Below are 22,966 nucleotides of genomic sequence, written 5' to 3' on the forward strand. Positions count from 1 at the left end.
GCAACTCAAAGAAGATGAATCCAGTAAGTTTCTCAAGCAATACACATGCTTTATTTGTATATTTAGGATTACACGTGAAAGAAGGATTAATGTTCAGTCAATGGAAAGGAGATCAGAAGGCACAGATAACATAAAAGTCACGTACATCTCCAGTAGAAAGCCACATGTTATTTTTTAAACCAAAAATTTCACCAACCAACCAAATTTTTATAGGTGGAATTGTAAGACATATCACTTTACAACTAAAATTTAGAAGAAAGTCACAATAAACTGAACTTTTTAAAGGAGTAGGAAAGATTTCAGATACAGTTTACTTAATTCAAGTAGAACACATATTTGACAAAATTTGAACTTCTCCAATAGCATTTGAAAATATTTACAGAGACTAATACCCAAATATTGAAGTCTAAGTAACCAATAAAATTTAAAGCTATTAATTCTTGTTTAATAAATTAAAAATATAAATATATTAAAGTACATGGCTTTAAGCTACTCACAGAATCTTACAAAATGCTCCTTTACAAAAATCTGGGAATAACTGAAATTTGGGATAAAATAAAAGCAGTGAAATTCCTTGTTGTAATATCAATAAACTATATTCTTGGTTTTTTAAGTTTGAGTGCCATATATATTCTGCCCTGAACTGAAAAAATAATTTCTCTTGTTTCAAGAGTATGCAGAGTATACTACAAGAAATTGAAAGTTTTTAGATTTGAAACCTTCTACAATGACAATCCACCCAAATGGTCCATATAAGTGACTGTAGAAAATGTATGCTGGCAGATAGAGGTCTCTGGAAAATTATGACTGGATTTCCAGACTTCCATCTTGACAACTCATGAAGAAAATCAGCCTACACCAATTGCAAGCTTTAGAGAAATAAGTCTTGAAAATACTCATCAAATTCCTCTTCCCTGTAAAAATGACAAAAAATAAAAGTCAGAAAGTTCTGCTTTGGATTTGTACCCAGGAGATAATCTTTGTGTGAAAAAGTTTTAGCAAACTTCTGATTAAACCTGCTGAAGGAACAGATAATTTTGACTTACTACATTCTAATACCCTTCATATTTCCTTGTGTGAGCTGACTCTAAGGACCCACCACTAAGGTAATTAATGGTATAGCAGTGGGTAAGACAGCAGTGGTATGGTAGTGGCTTAGCAAAGGTTTTCCTCAAGAGCTGTCTATATCTCCTCTTTGAAAGCACATTTTTAGGTTCACTGCATGGAAAGAGATTTGACATAACCTTTTATGTATAAATACTCATTGAAATATTCAGGACGACTGCCTTTGCAATTCTGAATGGACCCCGTACATATCAGTAGCTGCAAGTTCATTACGTCAAACTAACCGTGATTTTTTATCTGCTTCTCGTAGAGGACCTTTCCGAGTGTCAGCTTTTGAAGGACCATCTTCTGCACTGCTATTATCTGAGCCTGTTAAAAAATTGAAAATGTTTTCATTAAATGAAAATTTAAAAAACCATGAAAATTTTAAAATAATTTACCTTTTTTAAAATTAGATGATATATTGCTAGAAGCAATGTTTAATTGCAACCATGAGAATAAACAAAACACTTTGCTTTGCATAAAGTGAAAATGAATATGTTTTGCAATATTAATTAGAATAACATCAGAAAGTTTCTTAGGTAACACAAACCAATGTTTTGGTCAAATATAGCAACAATCATGTTGAAACAACGATCTTGACACAACAGCAACATACCATTTTTTTTCTAAAACTAAATAATTACAAACCCAGAATTACAATACAGTTTCAATTTATGATATTAATCAATTACCTTACTTAAATGATAGTTCTTATAAATTGTGACTTATCAGTAAAATTGTAAGAAAACATGGATTATTGTATAACTATTTCATATTAGTACACAGGAATCTCATCTCAGAAGCTCCCCCCTTTTCCTGAATCTTCCAATATCTTTTCTGACAGAACAAGTACTTTGGGCATGGTCCAAATCATAAGAAAAGTACTTCAGGTCTTTTTGTATCTAACTGGGAAAGCCTAGGGAGCGATGACATTCCTAAAAATGTATAGCAGAGCAGAGAAATCATGAAAACAGTCAATCACTTCTAGACAGTCTGCAACAAGAATTGGCACGAACAGGAGATGGGGCCTGTTTCACAAATAAAATAAAGTGGAGACTGGAATCACTGAGATACAAGTAGTGACTTGCAGGTAGAATGCATCTACCTGCAACAAGTAGGTGGAAAAGACATTAATTAAAGTCTAGGATTTATTTAAAATCTTTTTTTTTTTTTTTTTAAGCGGAGTATCAGTATAACTCCCTGAAGGAAAATGTAGCAGTTATTGTATCAGAAAAGTACTATCTTTACACAGCATGAAATTATTAACAACGTACCTATTTTTGCACCCTCTACTCTTTTTTGGAACAGCCTGACCTCTCATTTTTCTGGTTATTTCCCTTCTGTAATCTGGCCCCACTTCTATTTTTTGATTAAACAATTTCCTCCTTAAAATTCCCTACACTTTTTCTCCAAGACATGTAAGTCATTCATTCGAATCTTTGTATTTCTCTTTGTTTCAGACAGCATTCTTATCATATAAAATATTAAAACACCTAATAAAACTAAGATCAATGACAACTGTCTGTGACATTATACAATTTATTACAAAAATATGAAGGATATTAAAATATCTTTACCTTTATCAGAACTATCTGAATCATCTGAAGATACATGATCTGTAAAGAAACACCAAAATAGAAAAAAACTGGTGAGATTCTCTTGGTTTTATCTGTTATCTTATATTGTTTACAAAGATATTTCTATCACAATTTATTACACTAAACGTGCACATGCATGCACGCACCACATTCAAAGAAAGCAAGTCAACACTATAATAAAAGGATTTTTTTTGCATGAGTGCAAAGGTCATCAGTTTGAGCCCAGTTATGTCAACCCAAGATCTCTGGTGTAAAAAGGTTATCTAACATTTTCAAAGGGCTTTCAACCCCAAAGCCTCATGGAATGAAATACTTCACAACCCCTTCTAGTATGCAACATCCAATGATTGCACAAATTTCCCTTGCAGTGCATACTTTTCAAAAGGTTGTCCCTCTGTTAAATATAAGAAACTTATCTTTTTTCTGCATCTAGGAAATTTTACCTAAGAAATTTACCTTTCTGACTACCTGTGTTGCAGTCAAGAAAGATACATATCTGTCCATATAACTAAATGTATTTATACATAATTATATGTCTCTATCTACGTTGCTGTAGCAAAACTAATGTTCAACTAATCTGAGTATTTTAACAACTGAAGTTTTAAAGTTTAAATTTACCTTTATGGGTCTTTTTTTTGGACTTCTTTTTTGCTGAACGAGATAATTTTCTCTTCTTATTTTTTGGCTCTTTAGAGTTCTGTGCAGCTGTGCCTTTTTTCTTGCATGTTTTGACTTCTTTCCTCCTTTAAAAAAAATGAATGTACACCTCCTCTATTATATGTACTTCTTATGCAACAGTAAATCTGAAGTATTTAATTCAGTCAAACGTGTCATTTTTTCAGACATCTATCAGTAGTTAAACTGAAAAAAACATATTCAGTTGAAAAGTGCTATTAGAAGCAGAAGAAAAATAATCACTGAGCTGAAATTGAGCAAATGAAATTTCTGTGGTGGTAGGGATGGAATTCTTCCAGTCTGAAGGGTTCTGTGCTATCATTAGCACAGCATCCCAACCCTCAACAGTGCCTTTATAAAAGCTCCAGAATATTTATGCTGTTTCAGGATAAATGAAGTTCCTAATCATCTAACTGAAGTTTTGTTCCTGTGTGCTGTTCATCATAATTGTAACTTATCAGTAATTCAGTCCCCATTATTTTCAAAATATTTCATTACCGGTGATGGAAGTTTAGTTTGTGGGAACATTCTGGACATAGTCCTGAAAAAGAGAAAATGAGAACATTGCAGCCAAGAATTTGATAAGCATAATTAACAAAACTGTAAAACTAGTTAGAGCTGTATCTTTCAATATCATTACCTTTTTCTTCAAAACACTAGTTACAATGTAATTGCAGTCAGGATTGAAAAAAATACATTATGAAAGTCTCCAGTACAAACCCAGATTTTTCTAAATGTGAAGGACAATCATAGATTTAGCACTGGCTAAACTAGCTCTTCATTAAAGAAGTATCAGTGCTTCTTATGTACAGACATCCCATTTATGGATCCTTGTGGACAGATAAATTCTTCTACAATTATACTGAAGACATGAAAGTCTCTTAGAGCTTTGTCAAGAGACCAAATGCTTCCACATGGAGTGTCTTGCGCACAAAAGGAAAAAAATCCCACTACTCACTCATTTTACATGAAGTAACTAACAGTAACAGTAACAAACAATAAAAACTGTACTAAATGTAATTATCTGATAAACATATTATCATATAGACAATACTGAATTAGAAAACCACAGTTGAGATGTAAGAACAGAAAACTGTTTGAAGATAGACGTTTTCTAAGAAAACACAAATATTTGAAATAAAATCAGTAAAGCTGATTATGTGCAAGAAGTTGTCTGGTCCAAAGCCCTAAAGACTTCTAAGCCAGGTAACTGAATGAGCAATGACAATGCTGAAATTCTCCTTGCAATGCAGTACTGTCCATTAAAACTAGAAATGCTTCTATACAAAACAGTTTATAGCAAATTATTCTGATTTTATGACATGCTAATTATACAGAATAAACTTCTTAATCTGTAACAACTTCGTCATATATAATGATAACAGCTATTCTCTAAATCAAGAGCACCATGCTACCACCTGTGATTAATTCAACAAAATTATCTCCTATTCTGCATTTGTCATGAACTCATTACATTGGATCTCACTCAATACCATTCAAAGTACAAGACACTTGTCTTCTTTTAAGTGTAAATATCCTAGAAGGGTTGACTTACTCAATTTCACAAGTGCATTCCTCTTTTCGCCATGTTCAACGTAACCAAAATTCACCTCCCAGCTCTTCAGGCCTTCATTCTCATCACAGTGTTTATTTCCACAGGAAAACTGACCTGAAAAGAGTCAAAACCAGCAAACCATGGTTCAATGATTAGCATGAATAGATATGGGGCTGTTATTTCCAGTTTTGCTCAGTTTTTGCTTTTTGTTTTCCATTTCCTTCAAATAAAAAAAAACCCCACAAATCTAAAAATAACATCTAGATTAAGGAATTAATAACAGGGAACAACAACACAATCAATCATACTTGTCCAATATTGCCTATTTGTAGAGGAAAAATCATAACTGTGTTTTGAAATATGTGGATGAAAGTGTACATTATGAAATAATAAGCCTAATACGAACACTGAAAAATTAATGTCACTAGGGTAGATCCTATACCCTGAATGATTACTTACTTAGCAGAGGATGATGGATCAGAAGTTGTGATTGAGACATGCATCTTTAATGACACAAACTATTTCAATTATCACATTTGTACAATATGAAGATGCCCATATGCTTTTTACATAACTAGTGTATCTGATATACTGGACATACAATTTGTATTTTAGTGACTATCCATAAACACTTTTCTTTCAAGAAAAGGAAATCCAGCTTTGTGAGAAATGCTACATCAGCTTTAAAAGCTTCCTTTGGATCTTTATGTGAAAGCAACACTGATTTTAAAACAGATCTGCACATAATCAATTTTGTTTTCACCACTGAAGTCCTAATATTGCAGTAATAAAGATACATGCATTCCTTTTGCAGAAGACTGATTTGTATGCAGAGCAGCAGAAAGGATGTGTATTAATAGGCTCACACGCAGGACTGTTGGTGAACGATTAACCTCAGAAAATTCTGCTTAAGCAGCTAACTAATGGATTGGCAGTGTCCCCAGATACCTCAGTTCTGTAATGAAATACCACTTTCAATGCAAACATTTGAAGTAAATAAAAAACCAGAACTCTCTTTAAAAAAGCAAGTTTCAAATTAATATACATTAAGTATGCTTAACCCAATGTAAGGTATGGCCACCAGTACCCTGTGTCATAGCAATCTCCAATATGACCTCCTTTCAAAACACTTATGGCAAAGATTAGAAAGAAAAGAAGCCAAAGAAATAATTTGGCATTTACAGTTAGTAAAACAAATGCCACCTCTTCTTTGACTTCCCCTAGCCCTTCTTCTTTGTGATCAAGCAAAGACAGCCATCAAATGCAAAGCAACCAAGTGTGAATACTGCATTCCTGCCTTCCCTTGTTCCCACCCCCAAACCTTAGTAACAACGCACCAACAGTGGTTCTCATCACCACTGAACTGACACAGCTACATCACTACATACACTAAGTACATACAATGCTAATGCTAATTACCAGACAGGTAGGTATCGATGTGTTATTATATTTAATTAAAGCAATTTATATGGTTGATTTATATTTTAAAATAGCTTAAAAGACCCACGGCTTTTTTTAAAGGATTGTTTGGAACCACACTTGGAGAGAGCGTCTGACACCTGCGAGAGGGTTGGGTTCTCGCGCCCCCCGGTGGTGAAAGAGAGGATTTATCCACCCTTACATTCCAATTGCTCACTTTTCATTAGCATTCCATTAAAAAAAGCTTGAAATATGTAATTCTGCACTTTATCCTACATTTTAAAATATGGAGTACCACATATTAAATGTAAAAATATATAATTTTTCTCCCACAAAGACATAAAAATAATTTACTTCTCATTTAATTTTAATTATCCTGTTAAAGTATTCAATAAAGCACATAATTTTATAACATTATAACATGTAGTGCTGAATGCAACATATGACCACAACTACCTTTACAGGCTTTAATATTTACAACTTAAAAATCCCCATCAATACTGTTCTCGCTTTCTACTCTGAATTTATTTTTTTTAATCATAAATGCATTTCTAACTTTTTGAAATACATTGCAATTCAGGTGTTTACAGAATACATCTGTTTAAAGAACGGTAACTGAGTGAAACTGATCAGCAGTACAACTCCATATAATTTTCTGGCACGTGCATCCATGACTTCTGAAAACCACACGTGTATGAGAATCTACCCCAGGAACACCAATACCTCATTCACCTCATTTTCTTGCTTGTTCAGCAAGTTGAAAAAGCCCAAGCACCTCAGCCATGGAACAAGGACCACTGTGCAAAGTCCCAGTAACACACTGGTAAGACTTCATACCCAGAATTAAGGCACTAATTTAGAGACAGCATTGGGAGACCTGATAATCATTGCCACTGAAGCTTTCAAAACCAATTTAGCCTAAAATAGGTATCACACAAGAAACTTAAACTAAAAAATTTACATTTTGCAGAAAGCAGTGGAGAAACTGTTACTCAAGAAATTCCTGAGGAAAATCAAAGAGACTTCAATTACAGTTAACAAATGCTAACTAAAGAGGTAGAAGAACTACTGGAGAAAAGCAGCTAAAAAGCCAACCCATGAAATTCTACATTATCAAACATGTTATGGTGATGTTCATTACAAAATTGACCTTGTGAAAATAAACTAAAGGTTCTTTTAATTGTAATATGTACAGATCAGTGTGCAGTCTAAATCTATGTGGCATAAAACAGCAAAGCTGGAGGACAAGTCAATTTATTGTTCATTATTATCTGATATACTTACCAGTACCATCAAGTATTTTCTAACAAAATCATGTCAAAAAGCAGCAAGAGGAGCATCAAGAAGAAATGTAACAAAATGAAAGACAACTCTACCTTTTCCTGAAATTACTTCTTTCTCATGTCGCCATCTAAATCCAAACTGTTAAGAAAAGAACCAAAATTGAGTTGTGAATAGTAAACACTAAACATTGAAAGGACTGATTTCAGTTGATTGACATCCTGTATGTGGCTTATCCATTAAATTCTGGTCAGTAAAATTTAATTATTTCTCTTTTAATTAAAAATATCTCTCTGCTTCTGCTTGCCAGAATGGTATTTTTATAATAGAAATACTTTAAATATTTTTATTTTTACAGGAAGTCCTCCATGCTGAAAAACAATTATGAAACAAACACATTAACATTTCCAAGTAGAAGACAAGTTGGCCTAGAAATCTGGAAATAAAAACAAAATAATAAAATGTATTTTATTTAATAACCAGGTGTCAAACAGATTTCATTTCTTAGCAAATAGGAGACACTTCCAATCTGTTAAGCTACAAAACAAAGTACAGAGATGGCAAATAAGAAATTCTCCAGGAAAATAAGACAACAAAGGGAACATTTCCAGTCCAGTGCATATCAAAGTAAAACTTAAATGCAGAACACCCTCCTGTGCTGCACTGCAAAGCTGACAATAGAACTGAACTATCTGACAATACAGACGGTCATTTATCAGCCTCAAAGTTTGCAGACAAGATGCACTGAAGGTTCAAAGACAACCTTGACCTAAAAAATTCTTATCTAGGGAAAATGTCAGGAATAACAGACCCAGCACAAGCAAGAGCTGTCAAGAAGACTCTTCCACTCTCTCTGTGTAGCCTCACACCCCAGATATTCACAATGGCATTTCTGATTAAAAGGAAACACCAGTGGTTTGGCCAGTGAAGGCCAAGCCGGACTTGTCATCAGCAGGTGAAGTGGCCTGGGAGCAAGAAGGGTGAGTGGTCTCCATCTCTGGCTGTGAGAGCACCTGTGAATCTCTAGGAGTGAGACCAGGGGAGTCCCAGCCATGTGTGTGCATGTGAGTGTAAGTAAAACAGTCTGGACCAGCAGCTGGAATGTGCCTGTGGCCTCACGGGCTCGTATGTCTTCGGGCTTCTTACTGTTTTCTTCTGAGCTTTGGTCAGAAGGTGGTTCTGCTTATTTTTCAAATTCTTAAAGGAGATGCTCCCATGAAACTGGTGCTTACCATTATCCAGTCCTTTGTAAAACAGTGGTTTACTTCAAAAGAAAAGTTCCTAAAGAGATCTGAGCTACAATCTCTATGCAGAGATCTTTAGAAACATTACCTGACTAGAACATTTTGGCCAGGAGCAGAATAATTACAGCTGTGAAAAGACAGATGAGCACATATGTGCAAGTCTCAATCTGTGACTCAATATTAAATACATATTAAATATATGTATTTAAAACATCACAGAAAACTGACCTCCAACTTTTGCTTTGACACCAAGTAGCACGATATAGAATCACAAAATCAAAGAACAGCTCAGGTTGGAAGGCACCTCAACAGACTACCAGGTTCAACCTTCCATGGAGAAGGGAGCCCAGATAAGATTATCTATCCCCCTGGGCAATTGCATGTGAAAAACCTCCAGCGATGGGGATTCCACTGTGCCACTGGGGAAGCTGTTCCAGCACCTGAATGTTCTCAATAGAAAATAATTTCTTTCTTATATCAAGATGAAGCATCAACATGCATCGACAGTTAGCATGCAAAAGGCTGACTAGCTGAGAAGCTATTATCTACCCTGTACCTTTCATAGCACCAGCACTGCAAAACAGAAGGCACAGGGGGCTAAAGATAGTTTCCAGTTTCTGGAAATGCAGAAAAAAAATGAAAGCAGAAAAAATCTGAAAGCACAGACTGTATTCCATCGGTGGGAAATGGGATGAGCAGCTTATTTAAGACTTCCAAAAAAAAGTGCTTTGAAATCCTTCTGTACCAAACATAGGCACGGATAATTCAAACACTGAGAAAAATCTTATATTTTTTTCTATTGTTCTAAGAATTTCTGAGAAAGGACTTCCATATGACCAGAACATCCTATGATGTTTGAGAAAAGAAAGCATATATATTTCACAAACTGCATGACACAGCAGTTATGCTGACATGGAAATTCCAAAAATATGAGTAATGACTTAGGAGCATAAATGGGAACAGACAGTGACCTCAAAGTTAGGATAGACACACTTGAAGTCTGACAGGGAAATACTGTTCACACAACACAACAAAACACACACACACAAAAAAAAAATCTGGGGCAAAACAGTTTCCCACAAAAGACAGCAAACATATGGAAACTTGGCACATTAGCAAGAGAAACAAAATCTGTAAGCATGCTCAAGTGAAATCAGCTGGGGGGATGGGGGATGGAGCGGACATTGAGGGATATGAAATAGGTACAGGAAAATAAAATTAAATATACTCAAAAAGAAGGGAAGGCATCTTCAGCATTTTAGTTTTTGTTGATTTTAATTAAATTTTTGCATTTTGCTGTTGCAATTGTCTTTAGATGACTGCCATCTTCCCAATAGAGCTAAGCCCAGTCCTTGCAAATATTTACCAGTGAATGTAATTTTCAATACTATAAATAGTCAAAAAGAACTATATAGGCTGGGTTACTGTGTGCAAGAAACACCACGACACATCTGAGTTCAGCACCAGTCTCTGGAAAATCACAATAGAAAATTCATGTATATTCTTTAACTAAGAAATTAGTCAGCCAAAAACTTGGAAAAAAGAAAGACTGTTCCAGTTAGGAAGAAAACCTGGTGCTGGAATTGGGCCATTTCTCTTAAGAAATTCTATTTATTTACAAGGCACATACAAATCCTGTTTCCACAAACAGAAAAGAACAACCAGCAAAAGATGCTGCTTTAGAATAGACTTTTCCAAAATTGTTTCTGTCAGCATTCAAGTACAAAACTCTTTTTAGACTTTTTTTTTAACAGTAACATTCCATTGGTTTTTAGGCTTCATCTACTGCTCCTCTCCAAGCAACCTCTTCAGCCTTCTTTCTTTAACCCCTTTGCAGTTTCTGCCTTTCACACACAATGTACCTCTTCATAAAACATCATCTGACAGAAATGTTCCTATTCCCACAGAAGCACATTTTTGAGTCAGTGACAATGCTTGAATTCAAACTGCTGCTTATTAAGTAACTTGATAAATTCTCACAACTCCCTTTCTATGGAAGGGGTACTAATGTTCTGGTTTTACAACATATCCACAATCATAAGGCCATTTTTGAAAAGGCTATACTTCAAAACCCAAGATGATTTACACTAAGAAAAGATACCTTATTCTCTTTGTATCTGCTGAGATCTGCTATACAGTATTCTTTGAACAATTTGTCATAATACTTCTTTGCAAGCCTCTTCTCCCTATAACAAAAAGTATATTTTTTTTATGAAATACACAAGACAACATAATTCACTTTACATTGTAATGACATTAGCAAGACAACATGTTGTTTCATCGAAAGAACACGAGTTGTAGACTTAGAAATGCAACAGATTAGTCATTAAACTAAGGAGTAATTTCCATAAAACTGGAAAAATAAATATAAAATAAATCCACTGTACATACTAAACTGTATGTTTTTCAAACTCTGCTTTCTTCAGAGTTTTTGAACAGTCATTTGGATCTCAGAGAATCACTATTATTTATTAGTTCTTTCTGTCATGAATTCATATAGACATTTGAGCAATATTACAATATGAAAGACCTTCAAAGGGTCTTTCATTTTCGAATCATCTTTAAAGAATGATCACCAAGTATGCACAGTAATTCATAATTAGTAAAGGAAACCACAAATTTAGTACAAGTCATCTAAAAACAACATATCCTATAATAGTTTCAGGTACCAATTCATGTCTGCTTCATCTTCTTCATTCCACAGGAACCTGTGGTTTTCTCTAATAACATCAAGATCCGTCTTGTCATTTGCTCTATAAAAGGACACACCTATTTTTAGTACAAGGTAACATTAAAATGAAAATCCATCAAATTATAATTTGGTAAGCATCAATATTTTACAGTTCTGGTCTCTACCTCACAGCATAAAGGAGTACATTTCTATTAAATAAAACCATCAAAAATTAATTCCCTGGTGTACCTGTTCCCAAATAAAAAAACCTCATGGTGGAAAACAGCCACTGAAATTGTGGATGACTTGATCCTGTCTGAAAACACTTTTTATACTCTTTATTGGAGACAGTGATGTTAAAAGGCAGTTATGTAGCTCTACAGAAGTTATTATTCTGGACAATGGATAGCAATTCTGCACATTCAGAAGTATTTCAGACTGTTATTTTGAAGATACTGACATATTTCTCAATGTACCCTCCATTAATGATCACCTGTCATCCTTCTTTTTACATAATAAAAGAAGAATAATTCAGCTCTTATCTAAAAATATGAAAACAAAATGAAACAAGGCAATTGTGCGTCTGGGTATTTCCAATTACTGTATTTACCATTTATGACCAAAATAATTAGTAATTTGATACACAGCTCCAGCAATTTCTGGCCCCAAAGCTATAATATATACTTAACAGCTTTACATAACACAGGAGCTTTGAGATCAGGAGGGGAAAGGTTGCCAAAGGTTCTCACCCAGATCTTCTGAAATCCTCTATTTTGCCACCATAGTATAAAATGTAGTCATGCACAAACTTTTTATGTCTTTCATACTGAATAAAGCAATTAAGGATTGTTTCAGAATTTATTTCCTTTTACCACAGTTGAAAACAAAACAAAACAAAAAACCCAACCAAAATATTTTTATATATTTAAGACAAAGACTTTTCTTCTCACAAACAGTTCAGTAATTTCCAAAAAAAAGTAGGATGAAATTAATCAGGAAGTTTTACTCAATAACCTCTCATAGAAGCTAATTTCCAAATACAGGAATTCAAGGCAATTTCATCTTTAAAACCTTATTCATCATTTATAAAAGTGTCTTCCTTCATCAAAGATACTCTGTACACATATACACAGAAACTTGATTCATTTTTTCAGCTGTGATTTAGACAACAGCTTCTTTGTACTGCAGTTTTTGTTTAAAACAGGTTTGTACTTTTCTATTGTAAAAACAGTCTGGCTACTAAAATGGAATAATTTGTTACATTTTTACCACAAACATACAAACAAAAGTTGTATGCTTTAGTTTGGAAATGAAAATCATGGAAAAACTTGTAATGCTTCTCAGAACACTTTGGCCTCAGTGTAAGGCCAAAACAGAAACATAATTTGAAACACATTTTGTATCATAATTTGAACAAAATATGTAATTACTTATTCAGGAAGTGTCTTCACAAATAAAAACTTTATATATAGCTTCTTAAAAAGGATTTTCAATTAAGTTTTATCTCAATAGCAAAAAGAAGCTCCTATGAAGAATGACTCACTATCTGGTGCTGCCCTGTCACCTAATGTGGTAACTGAGAAATCCCAGTATTTTACCATAATGGATAACCTGTGCCCCGTCTTCAAACCTGAAAAATTAAACAGAAGGATACAGCATCCATCGATATCAAGTGAAATCTTCTTTTTCTTGCTTCTTCCCTGTTAATAACAAACACATTCCAGTGAAAACTATCTTTCCATTAAGAGTAAAATGTCTCAAAAAAGCAATATATAACAGATACCTATCACATTCTTCAGCTGCAAATTGTCTGTGAACCACACTGCCTTGTTTTGCTTTTTGGAATGGCTTTATCAGAAGGGCATCTTCCTGTGTTCTAAAGGTGAGAAAAAAGAAGAAAAGTTAGTCAAAAACTTTTCATAAGGAATAAAATTTTCATATGCTAAACCTTGCACTATTTTGAATAATGAAAACTGTTATATTGCTCTTTCCTACAAGAATAGAATGAAACTTCAGAACCAACATCAGATCAGACTTTGCCTAATCTGCAGAATAGCATTTGCTTCCATCTGGAATTTAAAGGCAATTGCTTAAAACACCAATTTGTAATATTTGCTATTATTAATATTATCACTATAGAACAATGATAAAACCTGGAAGATTCTTCAGTTTCACTCTGACATTTAAAGTCCTTTACAAATCTCAGCTACACAGCAAAGTAGGAACAGGAAGGACAGGGCACTCACTGAAAGAGAGTGACTGGCAGTAACCCTATTCCACCCTTTCAGGCCAATGTCTCAACACCTCATTAAACAGCTCTGCCTCTTGTAGTGCAACCACCAGAATCACAAATTTAAAAGTCAGTTACCATGTATTGAACAGCACTTGTCAGTAGGCAGCTAAAATTACTTATAGAGTTCAACAAAGTAATAAAAAGTTAAAGATATACATTTTAGCTACTAAAAGGTATATTTAGTTAATTTAATTCATGAACTGAGGTGAAGAAAAGATTTTTTTCCCATAATTATCAGTGGGCAGAAAGCATGGAAATCAGAAAGCAGAAATCAGAAAGACAAGCCAGGGAATTTGTTTCTAGCTATGGAATATAGGACTCTAGAAACTTAAGGTATCATTTACTCAAAAGGATCTGTAAGAATCACAAAATTCCATAAGAAGGGTCTATAAAACAGCAATTTGGAGAAAATTTAAGACTACTATTTTCCTTAAAGTGAAAATAAGTACCATGATAGAGCAAGAAAAGGAACCCATATAAGAGCCCTACTGGGAATCAGCAGTGCTGTGCCAGGACAAGGATAATGGTGGTATTTTTGAAAGGTTCCTGATGGTTAGTTAATATTCCACCTAGAAAGTGGAATGGTAGAATGTACAATGGCATCTAAAGAAAATGAAATCTGAACAAAACCAGTCAGTATTTTAATGGAGAACAGCTATATTTATAAAATAAATTAAATGGCACAATGCATGCTATTATTCCACAGATTAAAACATGATTTTTTTTTCCCAGAATGCAATCAGACACTACAAAATCCATTCTTTCAATTCTTCTATAAAGGAAAAATATGCAAGAGTCCTAGGAAAATGTCCAGAAAGTCTTTTTAAATAAAGTCCAATAAAAGAGCAGGGGAGAGACAGGAAAAAGTAAGAAAAGTAAATACAAAATATAGGCCAAATGTTCAGTATGGTGCAGAAAGTGTCAAAGAACTACAGTACAAAAGCAAAATAAATACATAAATAAATAAAAATCTTTACAATACAGTCAGATCAGACTACAAAATTCCAGGTCACTAACTGTGCAAACCACTGAAAGTATTGGCCAAGGTCATCTCAAACAGGTACATTTCAAGGATTGATCACAACACAATTTACCAATTCCCAGGTCTCTTCACAAATTAATAATAAATAAGTTCTTCACTTTATATCTCTATGTGTTTTATATCTACAAAGCCTGCTACCACTTGGCCTTTCTTGCCTTGCTCTTCTGGCAGTTCCATTTGTCCTGATGGATCACAGTGGTGTGAACAGCGCTGCCAAAACCCAGCAGTGGATACTAATGCTTGGAAAAACAAAACCCTCTGCTCCAAGCATTGAGGGGCAAATATACACCAGATGGAGATGGCAGAACAGATCTTAATCAGCTGCCCCTAGGAGATGACAAGCTTTGGCAAGCTTGAGATGAGGAGATGCAGAAATCGAAGAGATTGATTTTTTCAAAAACCATTTCAACACCATACCTTACATGCAACAGTTTCATCTTCTATGCACACTAAGAGGCCATTTGTACAAAATACATCATGTAAAGTGTTAATTCTGAACTACATTACCTTTTAGTCTTTTGCAGAGACGTCTCTCCACTCTCCTCATCACTAAAATCAGAATCATAGCCTCCATGGCCACGTGCCTGAAAATAATAGACCAGTCAATATATCTGCTAATGTAATATGGATATGGCATAATTACAAATCAGTACTGTCCATCATGCATAAATAAAAGACAGAAAGAGAGCAAATGAACTAGTGCAAATTCTCACATGTCTAAGCCAAATAAAATTCCACAGACAATGCAGAGTATATTTCAGATAATACAGGACAAAGAAAAATTACTTTGTAAAATAGATTACTTTATAAATAGTTTATATGCATATGTCCTCATATTTAATCCTCACATAGATGCAGCAAACTGAAAGTATGATAAATACCTTGGGTGTTTATTTTCTAAACAACATTATTTATGTAAGACAAAGGTGAATGTCTTCCCCAGGAGTTAGTCTTTCAAGGGGCTGGAGGACAGCAAGTGATATGCCCACATTATAAATGAAGGATAATGGGAATAAAAGTTTCTTGGGCTGTGATGCAGCCTTTTAGATCATCAGATCTTACACCAGTAGCTGGAAATCTGATTGAAACAATAATTAAAATGAAATTCTTCTTTTTCACACACTTTGGGACTACAGTGTCAAATTAATGCATATAAGAAAACCAAAATATCCATACAGTAATCCTTTCAAATGACCAAGCACTGACTGATGCCCAGATCTGTTGCCTCCGTTTTTCAAGGCACAGCTCTATGCTCAATTCCCTCAGGAGATGCGATGGCTTAAGTAGATCCCATCTCCTCTCCCTCACTCCTACTCTGGTACCTTCCTTCCAGGTGCTCATTTACAATTGTGAAAGTACACATGAGCCAGATTAAACAACTCACCCAAGTTACAAAGGAACCTATGCAAAAAAATATTGTTTTAACCCATGTAAATTTCCTTAGCCCTCCCTGAGCGCCCACAACCTACAGCAGCCAGCTGAAGGGACAACACAGGGAGAGAAAAGCCAGAGCTGGCCACCACATAAACCAGCCCCGACTCCAAACCAGGTTTTACACAACTAAGGTAAAAGTAAGAGGGATGGTTATTAATACAGCTGCATATGGAAAGGTTCCACACACACTATCAAAGTATCCTGGTGAGACTGTGGATAAGAAAAGACAATGGGTTAGAAAACAAGTGTGTTTGATTCAGCTAATTCTTATATTACCTACAATTATATTCCTTCTCTGCCAAAAAGCTGAGAAAAACAAAATCTGAAAAAAGACACAACTCCTCAGGATGATTTTGATGAGGTGCCTTCTCTTGATGCAAATGCCTTGCAGAAATGCCATGCTGAAGAGTCAGCTGTATCCTCTACTGACACCAACAGCTGGTTAGTATTGTGGACAATATGTAAAACACTATCTTCTCAAACTAACAGTGAAGGACTCTTTTTATGATTTTTTAAAATCCTATACTATTATTATTATTATTTATAATAGAAATAAACAAATACTGTAATGTTCCTCCCACTCTTCTGGATGCTTCTGAAGAACCTGTAATTCACCTACACATATGTATTTCAACAAAAGCAAATCAGAACTTTTTCTGAACTATTTTCTCTTTCCCACAAGACATAAAAATTGTCCATTACCAAACAAACCAGAAACAAATAATAATAAAAAAACCCAGCCCACCCCCCAAACAAACAAAGAATATAAATAAACCAAATAAACAAGCGCAGCAGATGTCTGCTGTAAACCATCCTCCTGCACTGGCAAAAAAGTGGCAACAATGTAGTGCCATAGCTAGGTGGTTCTAGTAGCCAGCCTGGCACTAGTTTTGTTAATGAAGCTTATACTGTCTTTAGAAAAGTCTGAACACACTATGAGTATGCAGCAAATATATTTATCCTTGGCCTCAAAATTTAAAAAATATCATGCTAATCTGGGAAGGTTTTAAGTGGCATTAGTAATGCTTCCCAAATGAACATCGAGAGCTTCCTTCATACTCAAAAGGGAAGTCTCAGCCAACACCATGAGCATGAAAGTCCTAGACAGATGAAGTACTGAAACAGTCCAGAAAAGGAAAGCTCAAATGAAAGGATATTTTCACAAAGCAGTTGACCTTGGATGAGGTACCCCAGGAGAGAATTAGACATCCCCACTATTCAGCTCTCAAGTGATTCCAGGAATGACTCAAATAAAAGAAAAAAAAGCAAGAAGAGCTGCTCCAGCAGAGTCATACTGTAGGGCTCTCAGAAGCTGATGACTGCCTTTTGTAAAGCTGACTGGGAATATAAGGACAGGTATGGCTAAGGACTAGGCTGCTCTTCCAACAGGAAAGCTCTTCTCAGCCTCAAACATTCCTCTGAATCACTACAGTACCTCACAGATAAATTCAGAGTGAAAAAGAACACAACCCATGACTGATGTTCTGACACTTCTGCATCACTCCTCCGTTGAAGGCAACAGCAGGACAGACAGGTACTGCACTGGTGCTGATTTGACAGCAGCAGCTCCAGCAGTGTTGGACCACACTCATAGAGACTGAGACTGAATGATTTCTAGCCTGACACCTTAGGGTGATTCCAAGATGACCTGACATTTCGTAAAATATACTTAGTTCATTTCATGAACTCCATCAAGGAATCTCATCCATAAATGAATCTTGCCATTTTGGAAGGATGATGTAAACAGACACCTACTTAATACTGTAAAGTTTCATGACAGATTTCTCCCTTTCTGCACAAAAAAAAAAAAAAAAAAAAAAAATATATATACTTAATATTTAATTGTAGAAATAGAGGAGCAGATACCAAAGCTTTGTGCCAAGCCTAGCAGATATTGACATGGACATGCATAATCATCAACAAAATTTAAAGTAACTACTTTCACGATTTAATAAACCCTTAAATATAAACTTTGCTCTGATGGAATTTGTCAGACTCAGAATGCCTCTAGTAAATTATTAATACAAAACCCAAGTGTTTTATCAAAACACAAACCTGAAAGCTATATAACTTAAATTGTTCTGTGTATTTTGCTGTTGCACCAACTTTGAGTTTTTTATTCCCAAACAACAAAACAAACTGAAACCACAAAATTAAAACAAGCACAAATATGCTTTGGGGTACATTTAGCTCACATTTAAGTAATCCAAACATCTTGGATTATTTAATAATGAAACAATTGGAGTCAGAACAGAGTCCACTAAACTCTTGGCTCTGACAACCCACAAAAACATAGTGAATGCATGAATGTTGTACACAACAGATGTCAGACCGAGATACTAACTCTTGATATCAATATAGGACACTACAAACTGCCCAGCACTGCATTTACAGCAGGTATTTGCATCCAGAGAAGGCACCTCCTTTAAGCCTGTCCAATGGGGTAAACACACATTGGTGAAATGTGCACATGGCAGTTTGTGTTGACTCCTGACCACAACACGTGGCTGAACACGAGACAACAGTCAAAAAGAAGATAAAAAGTCAAAACAATCCTATAAAATATTCCCAACTGGTGGCTCCTGACCTCGGGCCCAGTCTTGCCACTGCACTCATAAGCCCGGCTCCCATCCTTCCCTCTACCTGCCCAGCACGCAAGTCTGTGGCCTTGTCTGCTCACAGCCCAGATGTGGCCCAGAACAGCTCCGAGTGCTCTTAGTATAAACTGTTTGGGGACGGTCTGAATGAAGCACAGGATCTGTAAGAGGACTTGAGGAGCCATCCTTGATGGATAAAGGATGCTGTGTGGAAGGTCAGGATGCTTCACTGCAATGTGCTCTTCCCTCCTTGATGTGGTCTATGAAGCTTTGCCACCCCACTTGGGGAAAAAAACTGAGAATAAGTAAGACTAGCTTCAAACCTATTCTCCCTTGTAAAACCTATTACAAGGAGTGCCTGCATATACTATACAGTGAACGGCCTTAACAAAGAGAAAAGGCACTCGCAAGATACTGCCCCTTTATTATAGCTACGAAAGAAAAAGTAGGAGTAAAAGGTAGGTAATAGAAGACCACGACATCGAGGATCAGAGCTTTGTGGAGCTCCACGGAGAAACTGAACACCGGCCCGTGTGGGTCGGACGCAGCTTCCGAAGCGGTTTTTTCTCGCCTGCTTCCCCGCAGGTGGCCCGGCGCCGTCCCGGCCCGCCTGACCCTTCTTCCGCCGCCGGAGTGGGGCACGGGCACGACGGACCCCGGCTGCCCGCCCGCCGCCCGGGGAGGACGGCTCGGCCCTTCCCCTCACGGGCACGGCCGGGCCCCACCGCCCGCCCCGGCCCCGCCGCCATGGAGGCCGCGGCCTCCGCCGGGCCTGTCCCCGCCCGCCTCTGCCGGGCCCCCTCCATCCCTCCCTCCCGGCCCCACTCACGGCCGCGGAAAGGCGCAGCTGGTTGGGCTCCATGGCCGCGGCGCGGCGAGGGCCGCCTCCGCCGCCCGGCCCCGGCGCTGCTGTGCGGGCCGCTCCCGGAAAGCGGGGCAGAGGCGGAGCAGGGCCGCACCGAGGGCTCCCTTCCTCCCTCCGTCCCTCCCTCCCTCCCTCCGCCGCGGGCGGGCGGCGCGGGCCAGCGGGGCGCGGGGGAGGGCGAGCCGGCACGGCACGGGAGGGGAGGGGAGGGGAAAGCCGCTCATCATGTTTAGGGGCGAGGGGAGTCTCCCTGCCCGGGAACCCGGTCAGCGGCCCCGGCTGCCGCGGTCTCCGCCTCTGGGAAGGTAGGACTCTACCGCAGGGGCTCAGAAAGGCCCGAGTGCGCCCCTCTCCCCGGCCCGGGTCGCCCCCGCACCATCCCTGGCGCTTTCGGGCAGCGCAGTCCCTGTTGTGGGGGCACGGCTCAGACCCCGCTGCGGGAGTCGGGGCTCCGCGGAAATGGTCCCTCGGGGTGGATCGGGGAGGCGGGGGTCGTTGTTCGGGAGGGGACCTCTCGCGGAGAAGGGGACCCCTCAGGGAGGGAGGCCCCGGAGGCGCTCTGCGGTGGGCAGCAGCTGCCAGGCGTGCCCGGGAGGTGCGCGCTGCCCTCGGCGCGGCACAGATCGAGATCGCGGCCGCGGCACGGCGATCTGTGACACTGATTGCTGCCTGTGCCAGCGGCTTCTCTGCTCTTCGCTCGCATCTCGCAGTTAGAAGAACGAAAGGCAGTATGTGACTCAGTTCCCCTGTGAGGACCGACGGCACCTGGGCGATAAGAGTTTGGGAGTCTGTGGGTTGCATCATAAAAAAGAAGCTTTATAAGCCAAAAATATTTGCTGATAAAGTAGCTGGGAAGTACCAACCTTCGGCATTAAGTCGAAGATATAGCAACTAGCTGTCAATTAATTGATAGTTTCCCATCAAACACAGCCTGAACTGCTGAGGTCTGAAATGCTGTAATCCATCACAGATATTTTCTTCTGGACTGTGTTAGAGTTTCCAGTTGTGTTATTGATTCCTGGATAGTTAAACCACAGATACACTTAATACAGGGAAATATTAAAAATTTAAATACTACTGCTGCCCTTGTAATATGCTAGTTGTAAAATACAAGTTGTAGATAGTTGCTTTTCTGCAGTAAGGCAATCACAGACCATAGTTGACACTGTATCTCCTTACCTTGGCTACTAAATCTCTGTTTTCAGATTTATTTTTTTTTCTCCTGACCTAGTGTTTATGTTACTTGTTTTGTCATTATTGTTGTGAAGGGATGCAAAGATGATGCTCAAGTGTCCCATGGAAAGGAACTGAGTGGCACTGTACATATTTCAGTGCATGCAGTATTCTGCTGAAGTCCAACTGAATGCAGCCTGTTTCCTCTAAAGGACAGAGACTCTGTTGCAAAAATGGAATTATCCTAATTAATAATTTAAATATATCAAAATAAATAATGTATACCCTCAAAGCTGTAATAGCAGGCATCTTTTTGTTGTTCCTGTCTTATGGAAATGACAGACTGCTTTAGTGTGAATGAATCCTGACATGATTCTGGAAACTGGGCCAACATATCATTGATTATGCACTTTGAAGAAGAGTGGGAAAGGTAGAGGAAAGATTTACAATTCTTGAATCTCTTGGCATTGTGTTGTGGCCACAAAAGCCTGCATATAGAAAAAATACAGTTTCTAGGACAGGAAAATTCTGCAGTGAGTCCGACTATAACAGCTGCTATAGATGCTGAAGTTATGTTCTAAACATCTTTTCTGAGAATAGCAGCTAGATAATTTCCTCTTGCTATGCTATGCTTTTCTGATGTCTAACTGTGTTGCTTTAGAACATCATCTGACTGCATTTTATATGTGGGCTACAGTAAGCTACAGCTGGAGTATGGGTTCAGAAGTGGCCTCCTAAATAAACTGGAAGGTGAAACTGAACATGCCCTTGGTATATGCATTATACTTTGCTCCAGTGGAGGTATCTCCATATTTTAATTCTAGCAACAGTATTTTGACACCAAAAAGTTACTTTTCTCATATGAGTCCCACAGGACTGGAAGGTACGGGAAAAAGAAAAGATGAGATGGGCAGGAGGTGCTATATTTTAAATTCCATTTCAATGACTGTGCAGCCGAACCTTAGGAGCACAGCTTTCCTTCACAAGTCAATCTATGCCAATCTTTACAAGTGAGTCAAGCTGCCACTGAAGAGAACATTCTTCGTGAACTAGCCCTAGTGCTCATCTGACCATTCCTGCTGAACTGCAGAAGTTAATTCTCTTCCACCCTAGCTCCTGTGACTGTCCTGATGTGGTGTCTGGATGAGTAACCTTGGTGTGGCAAAAAAATGTTAGGGATGGAGGGATGGGACAGGCAGGAAGTGGGAAGTGAAAGGGGCTGGAAGTGAAAGTGCTGAAAGGGTCTGCCCTTTTCAGCAGCAGCTCTCCTTTAGATCAGGCCAGCAGTAATGTGAAACAATAGTCTTAAATTACAGTAGCACTGAACTTCGTGGTCCACAAAGGAGAAAACATTACTGGAGCTTTAACTTTAGTTCTGCACTAAATCTAGAATGGGCTAAAGTATGAGACCTGGTGTATCCAAAAAGCTTAAATCAGACATGGTACATACATCAGAGATGCAGAATTCAACGTCTATACCTGCCATACTTATTGATCTGCTTGTAAAACGTTCTAGTGTAGGAGATTTCACAGCTTAATGTCTATTAACCTCTTAGGTATAAAGGGGTTTTTCCTACTATCTAAGAAAAATCTTCTTGCTACTTGAGTTAATTTCTTAATGCCCTGCACTAGCTCGTACAGAAAGCAAGAAGTGATGATCATATGAATAATGTCTTTAAATACTGGAAGACATATATTCCCTCAGTTTTCCCTTTTTTCAGCCTGAGAAAGTACTTCAACTTTCTATATAGGTTACATATTGGAGAACTATTATATTTGATTGCTCTTTTTCAGACTCAGGTTTCTCTATGTATTTTTAGGAAACATGAAGTGTAGGTGTTTACTCCTTAACAGTATTTAGCCAGGAATCAGCCTTCCTGCAGAGGATGATTGCTTCCTAAGATCTTCTGGTAAAATTTTTAAACTCAACAGCCTCTGATCTGTTGAATCAAAATTAGTTTGGTTAACCAATTAAAAAATTGTTCCAATTTTTAATGAAGCAAATCAGAAGG

General features: G+C 37.5%; 1 protein-coding gene across 4 annotated transcripts; it reads right to left on the reverse strand.

The window, feature by feature from the left end:
* Window positions 1-28: 28 nt before the first annotated feature.
* Window positions 29-20,396, reverse strand: LOC111931188 (protein FRA10AC1). Of its 4 annotated transcripts, none has more exons than XR_015290126.1 (14): window positions 16,600-16,822; window positions 15,393-15,469; window positions 13,334-13,426; window positions 13,205-13,250; window positions 12,300-12,376; window positions 11,549-11,632; window positions 10,981-11,065; window positions 7,731-7,776; window positions 4,936-5,049; window positions 3,879-3,921; window positions 3,324-3,566; window positions 2,685-2,723; window positions 1,350-1,434; window positions 29-914 (listed from the first exon to the last, which is right to left on the reverse strand). XR_015290126.1 is itself a non-coding variant. In XM_023929637.2 (14 exons), exons 1-14 carry the CDS (start codon window positions 20,158-20,160, stop codon window positions 872-874), a joined length of 960 nt encoding a protein of 319 aa, XP_023785405.2. In that variant the 5' UTR covers window positions 20,161-20,396; the 3' UTR covers window positions 29-871. The 4 variants fall into 4 exon arrangements, 3 of the variants coding, with proteins under 3 accessions (XP_023785405.2, XP_086756839.1, XP_023785404.2); XM_023929637.2 differs by lacking the exon at window positions 16,600-16,822 and adding an exon at window positions 20,158-20,396 and having other exon boundaries at window positions 3,324-3,448; XM_086900713.1 differs by lacking the exon at window positions 16,600-16,822 and adding an exon at window positions 19,746-19,929 and having other exon boundaries at window positions 3,324-3,448.
* Between the last annotated feature and the right edge of the window lie 2,570 nt (window positions 20,397-22,966).

Source organism: Cyanistes caeruleus, chromosome 8 (genome assembly GCF_971803275.1).
Source record: "Cyanistes caeruleus chromosome 8, bCyaCae1.hap1.1, whole genome shotgun sequence".
NCBI lineage: Eukaryota > Metazoa > Chordata > Aves > Passeriformes > Paridae > Cyanistes > Cyanistes caeruleus.

Coding starts and splice junctions, on each gene's coding strand:
- LOC111931188 (XM_023929636.2), bottom strand. CDS start 16,719: ATGGCATTTCTGCAAGGCATTTGCATCAAGAGAAGGCACCTCATCAAA. Junction 13,427..15,392: donor TCTCTGCAAAAGACTAAAAG/GTAATGTAGTTC, acceptor TCTCACCTTTAG/AACACAGGAAGATGCCCTTC. Junction 11,066..11,548: donor GATGAAGCAGACATGAATTG/GTACCTGAAACT, acceptor TTTTTGTTATAG/GGAGAAGAGGCTTGCAAAGA.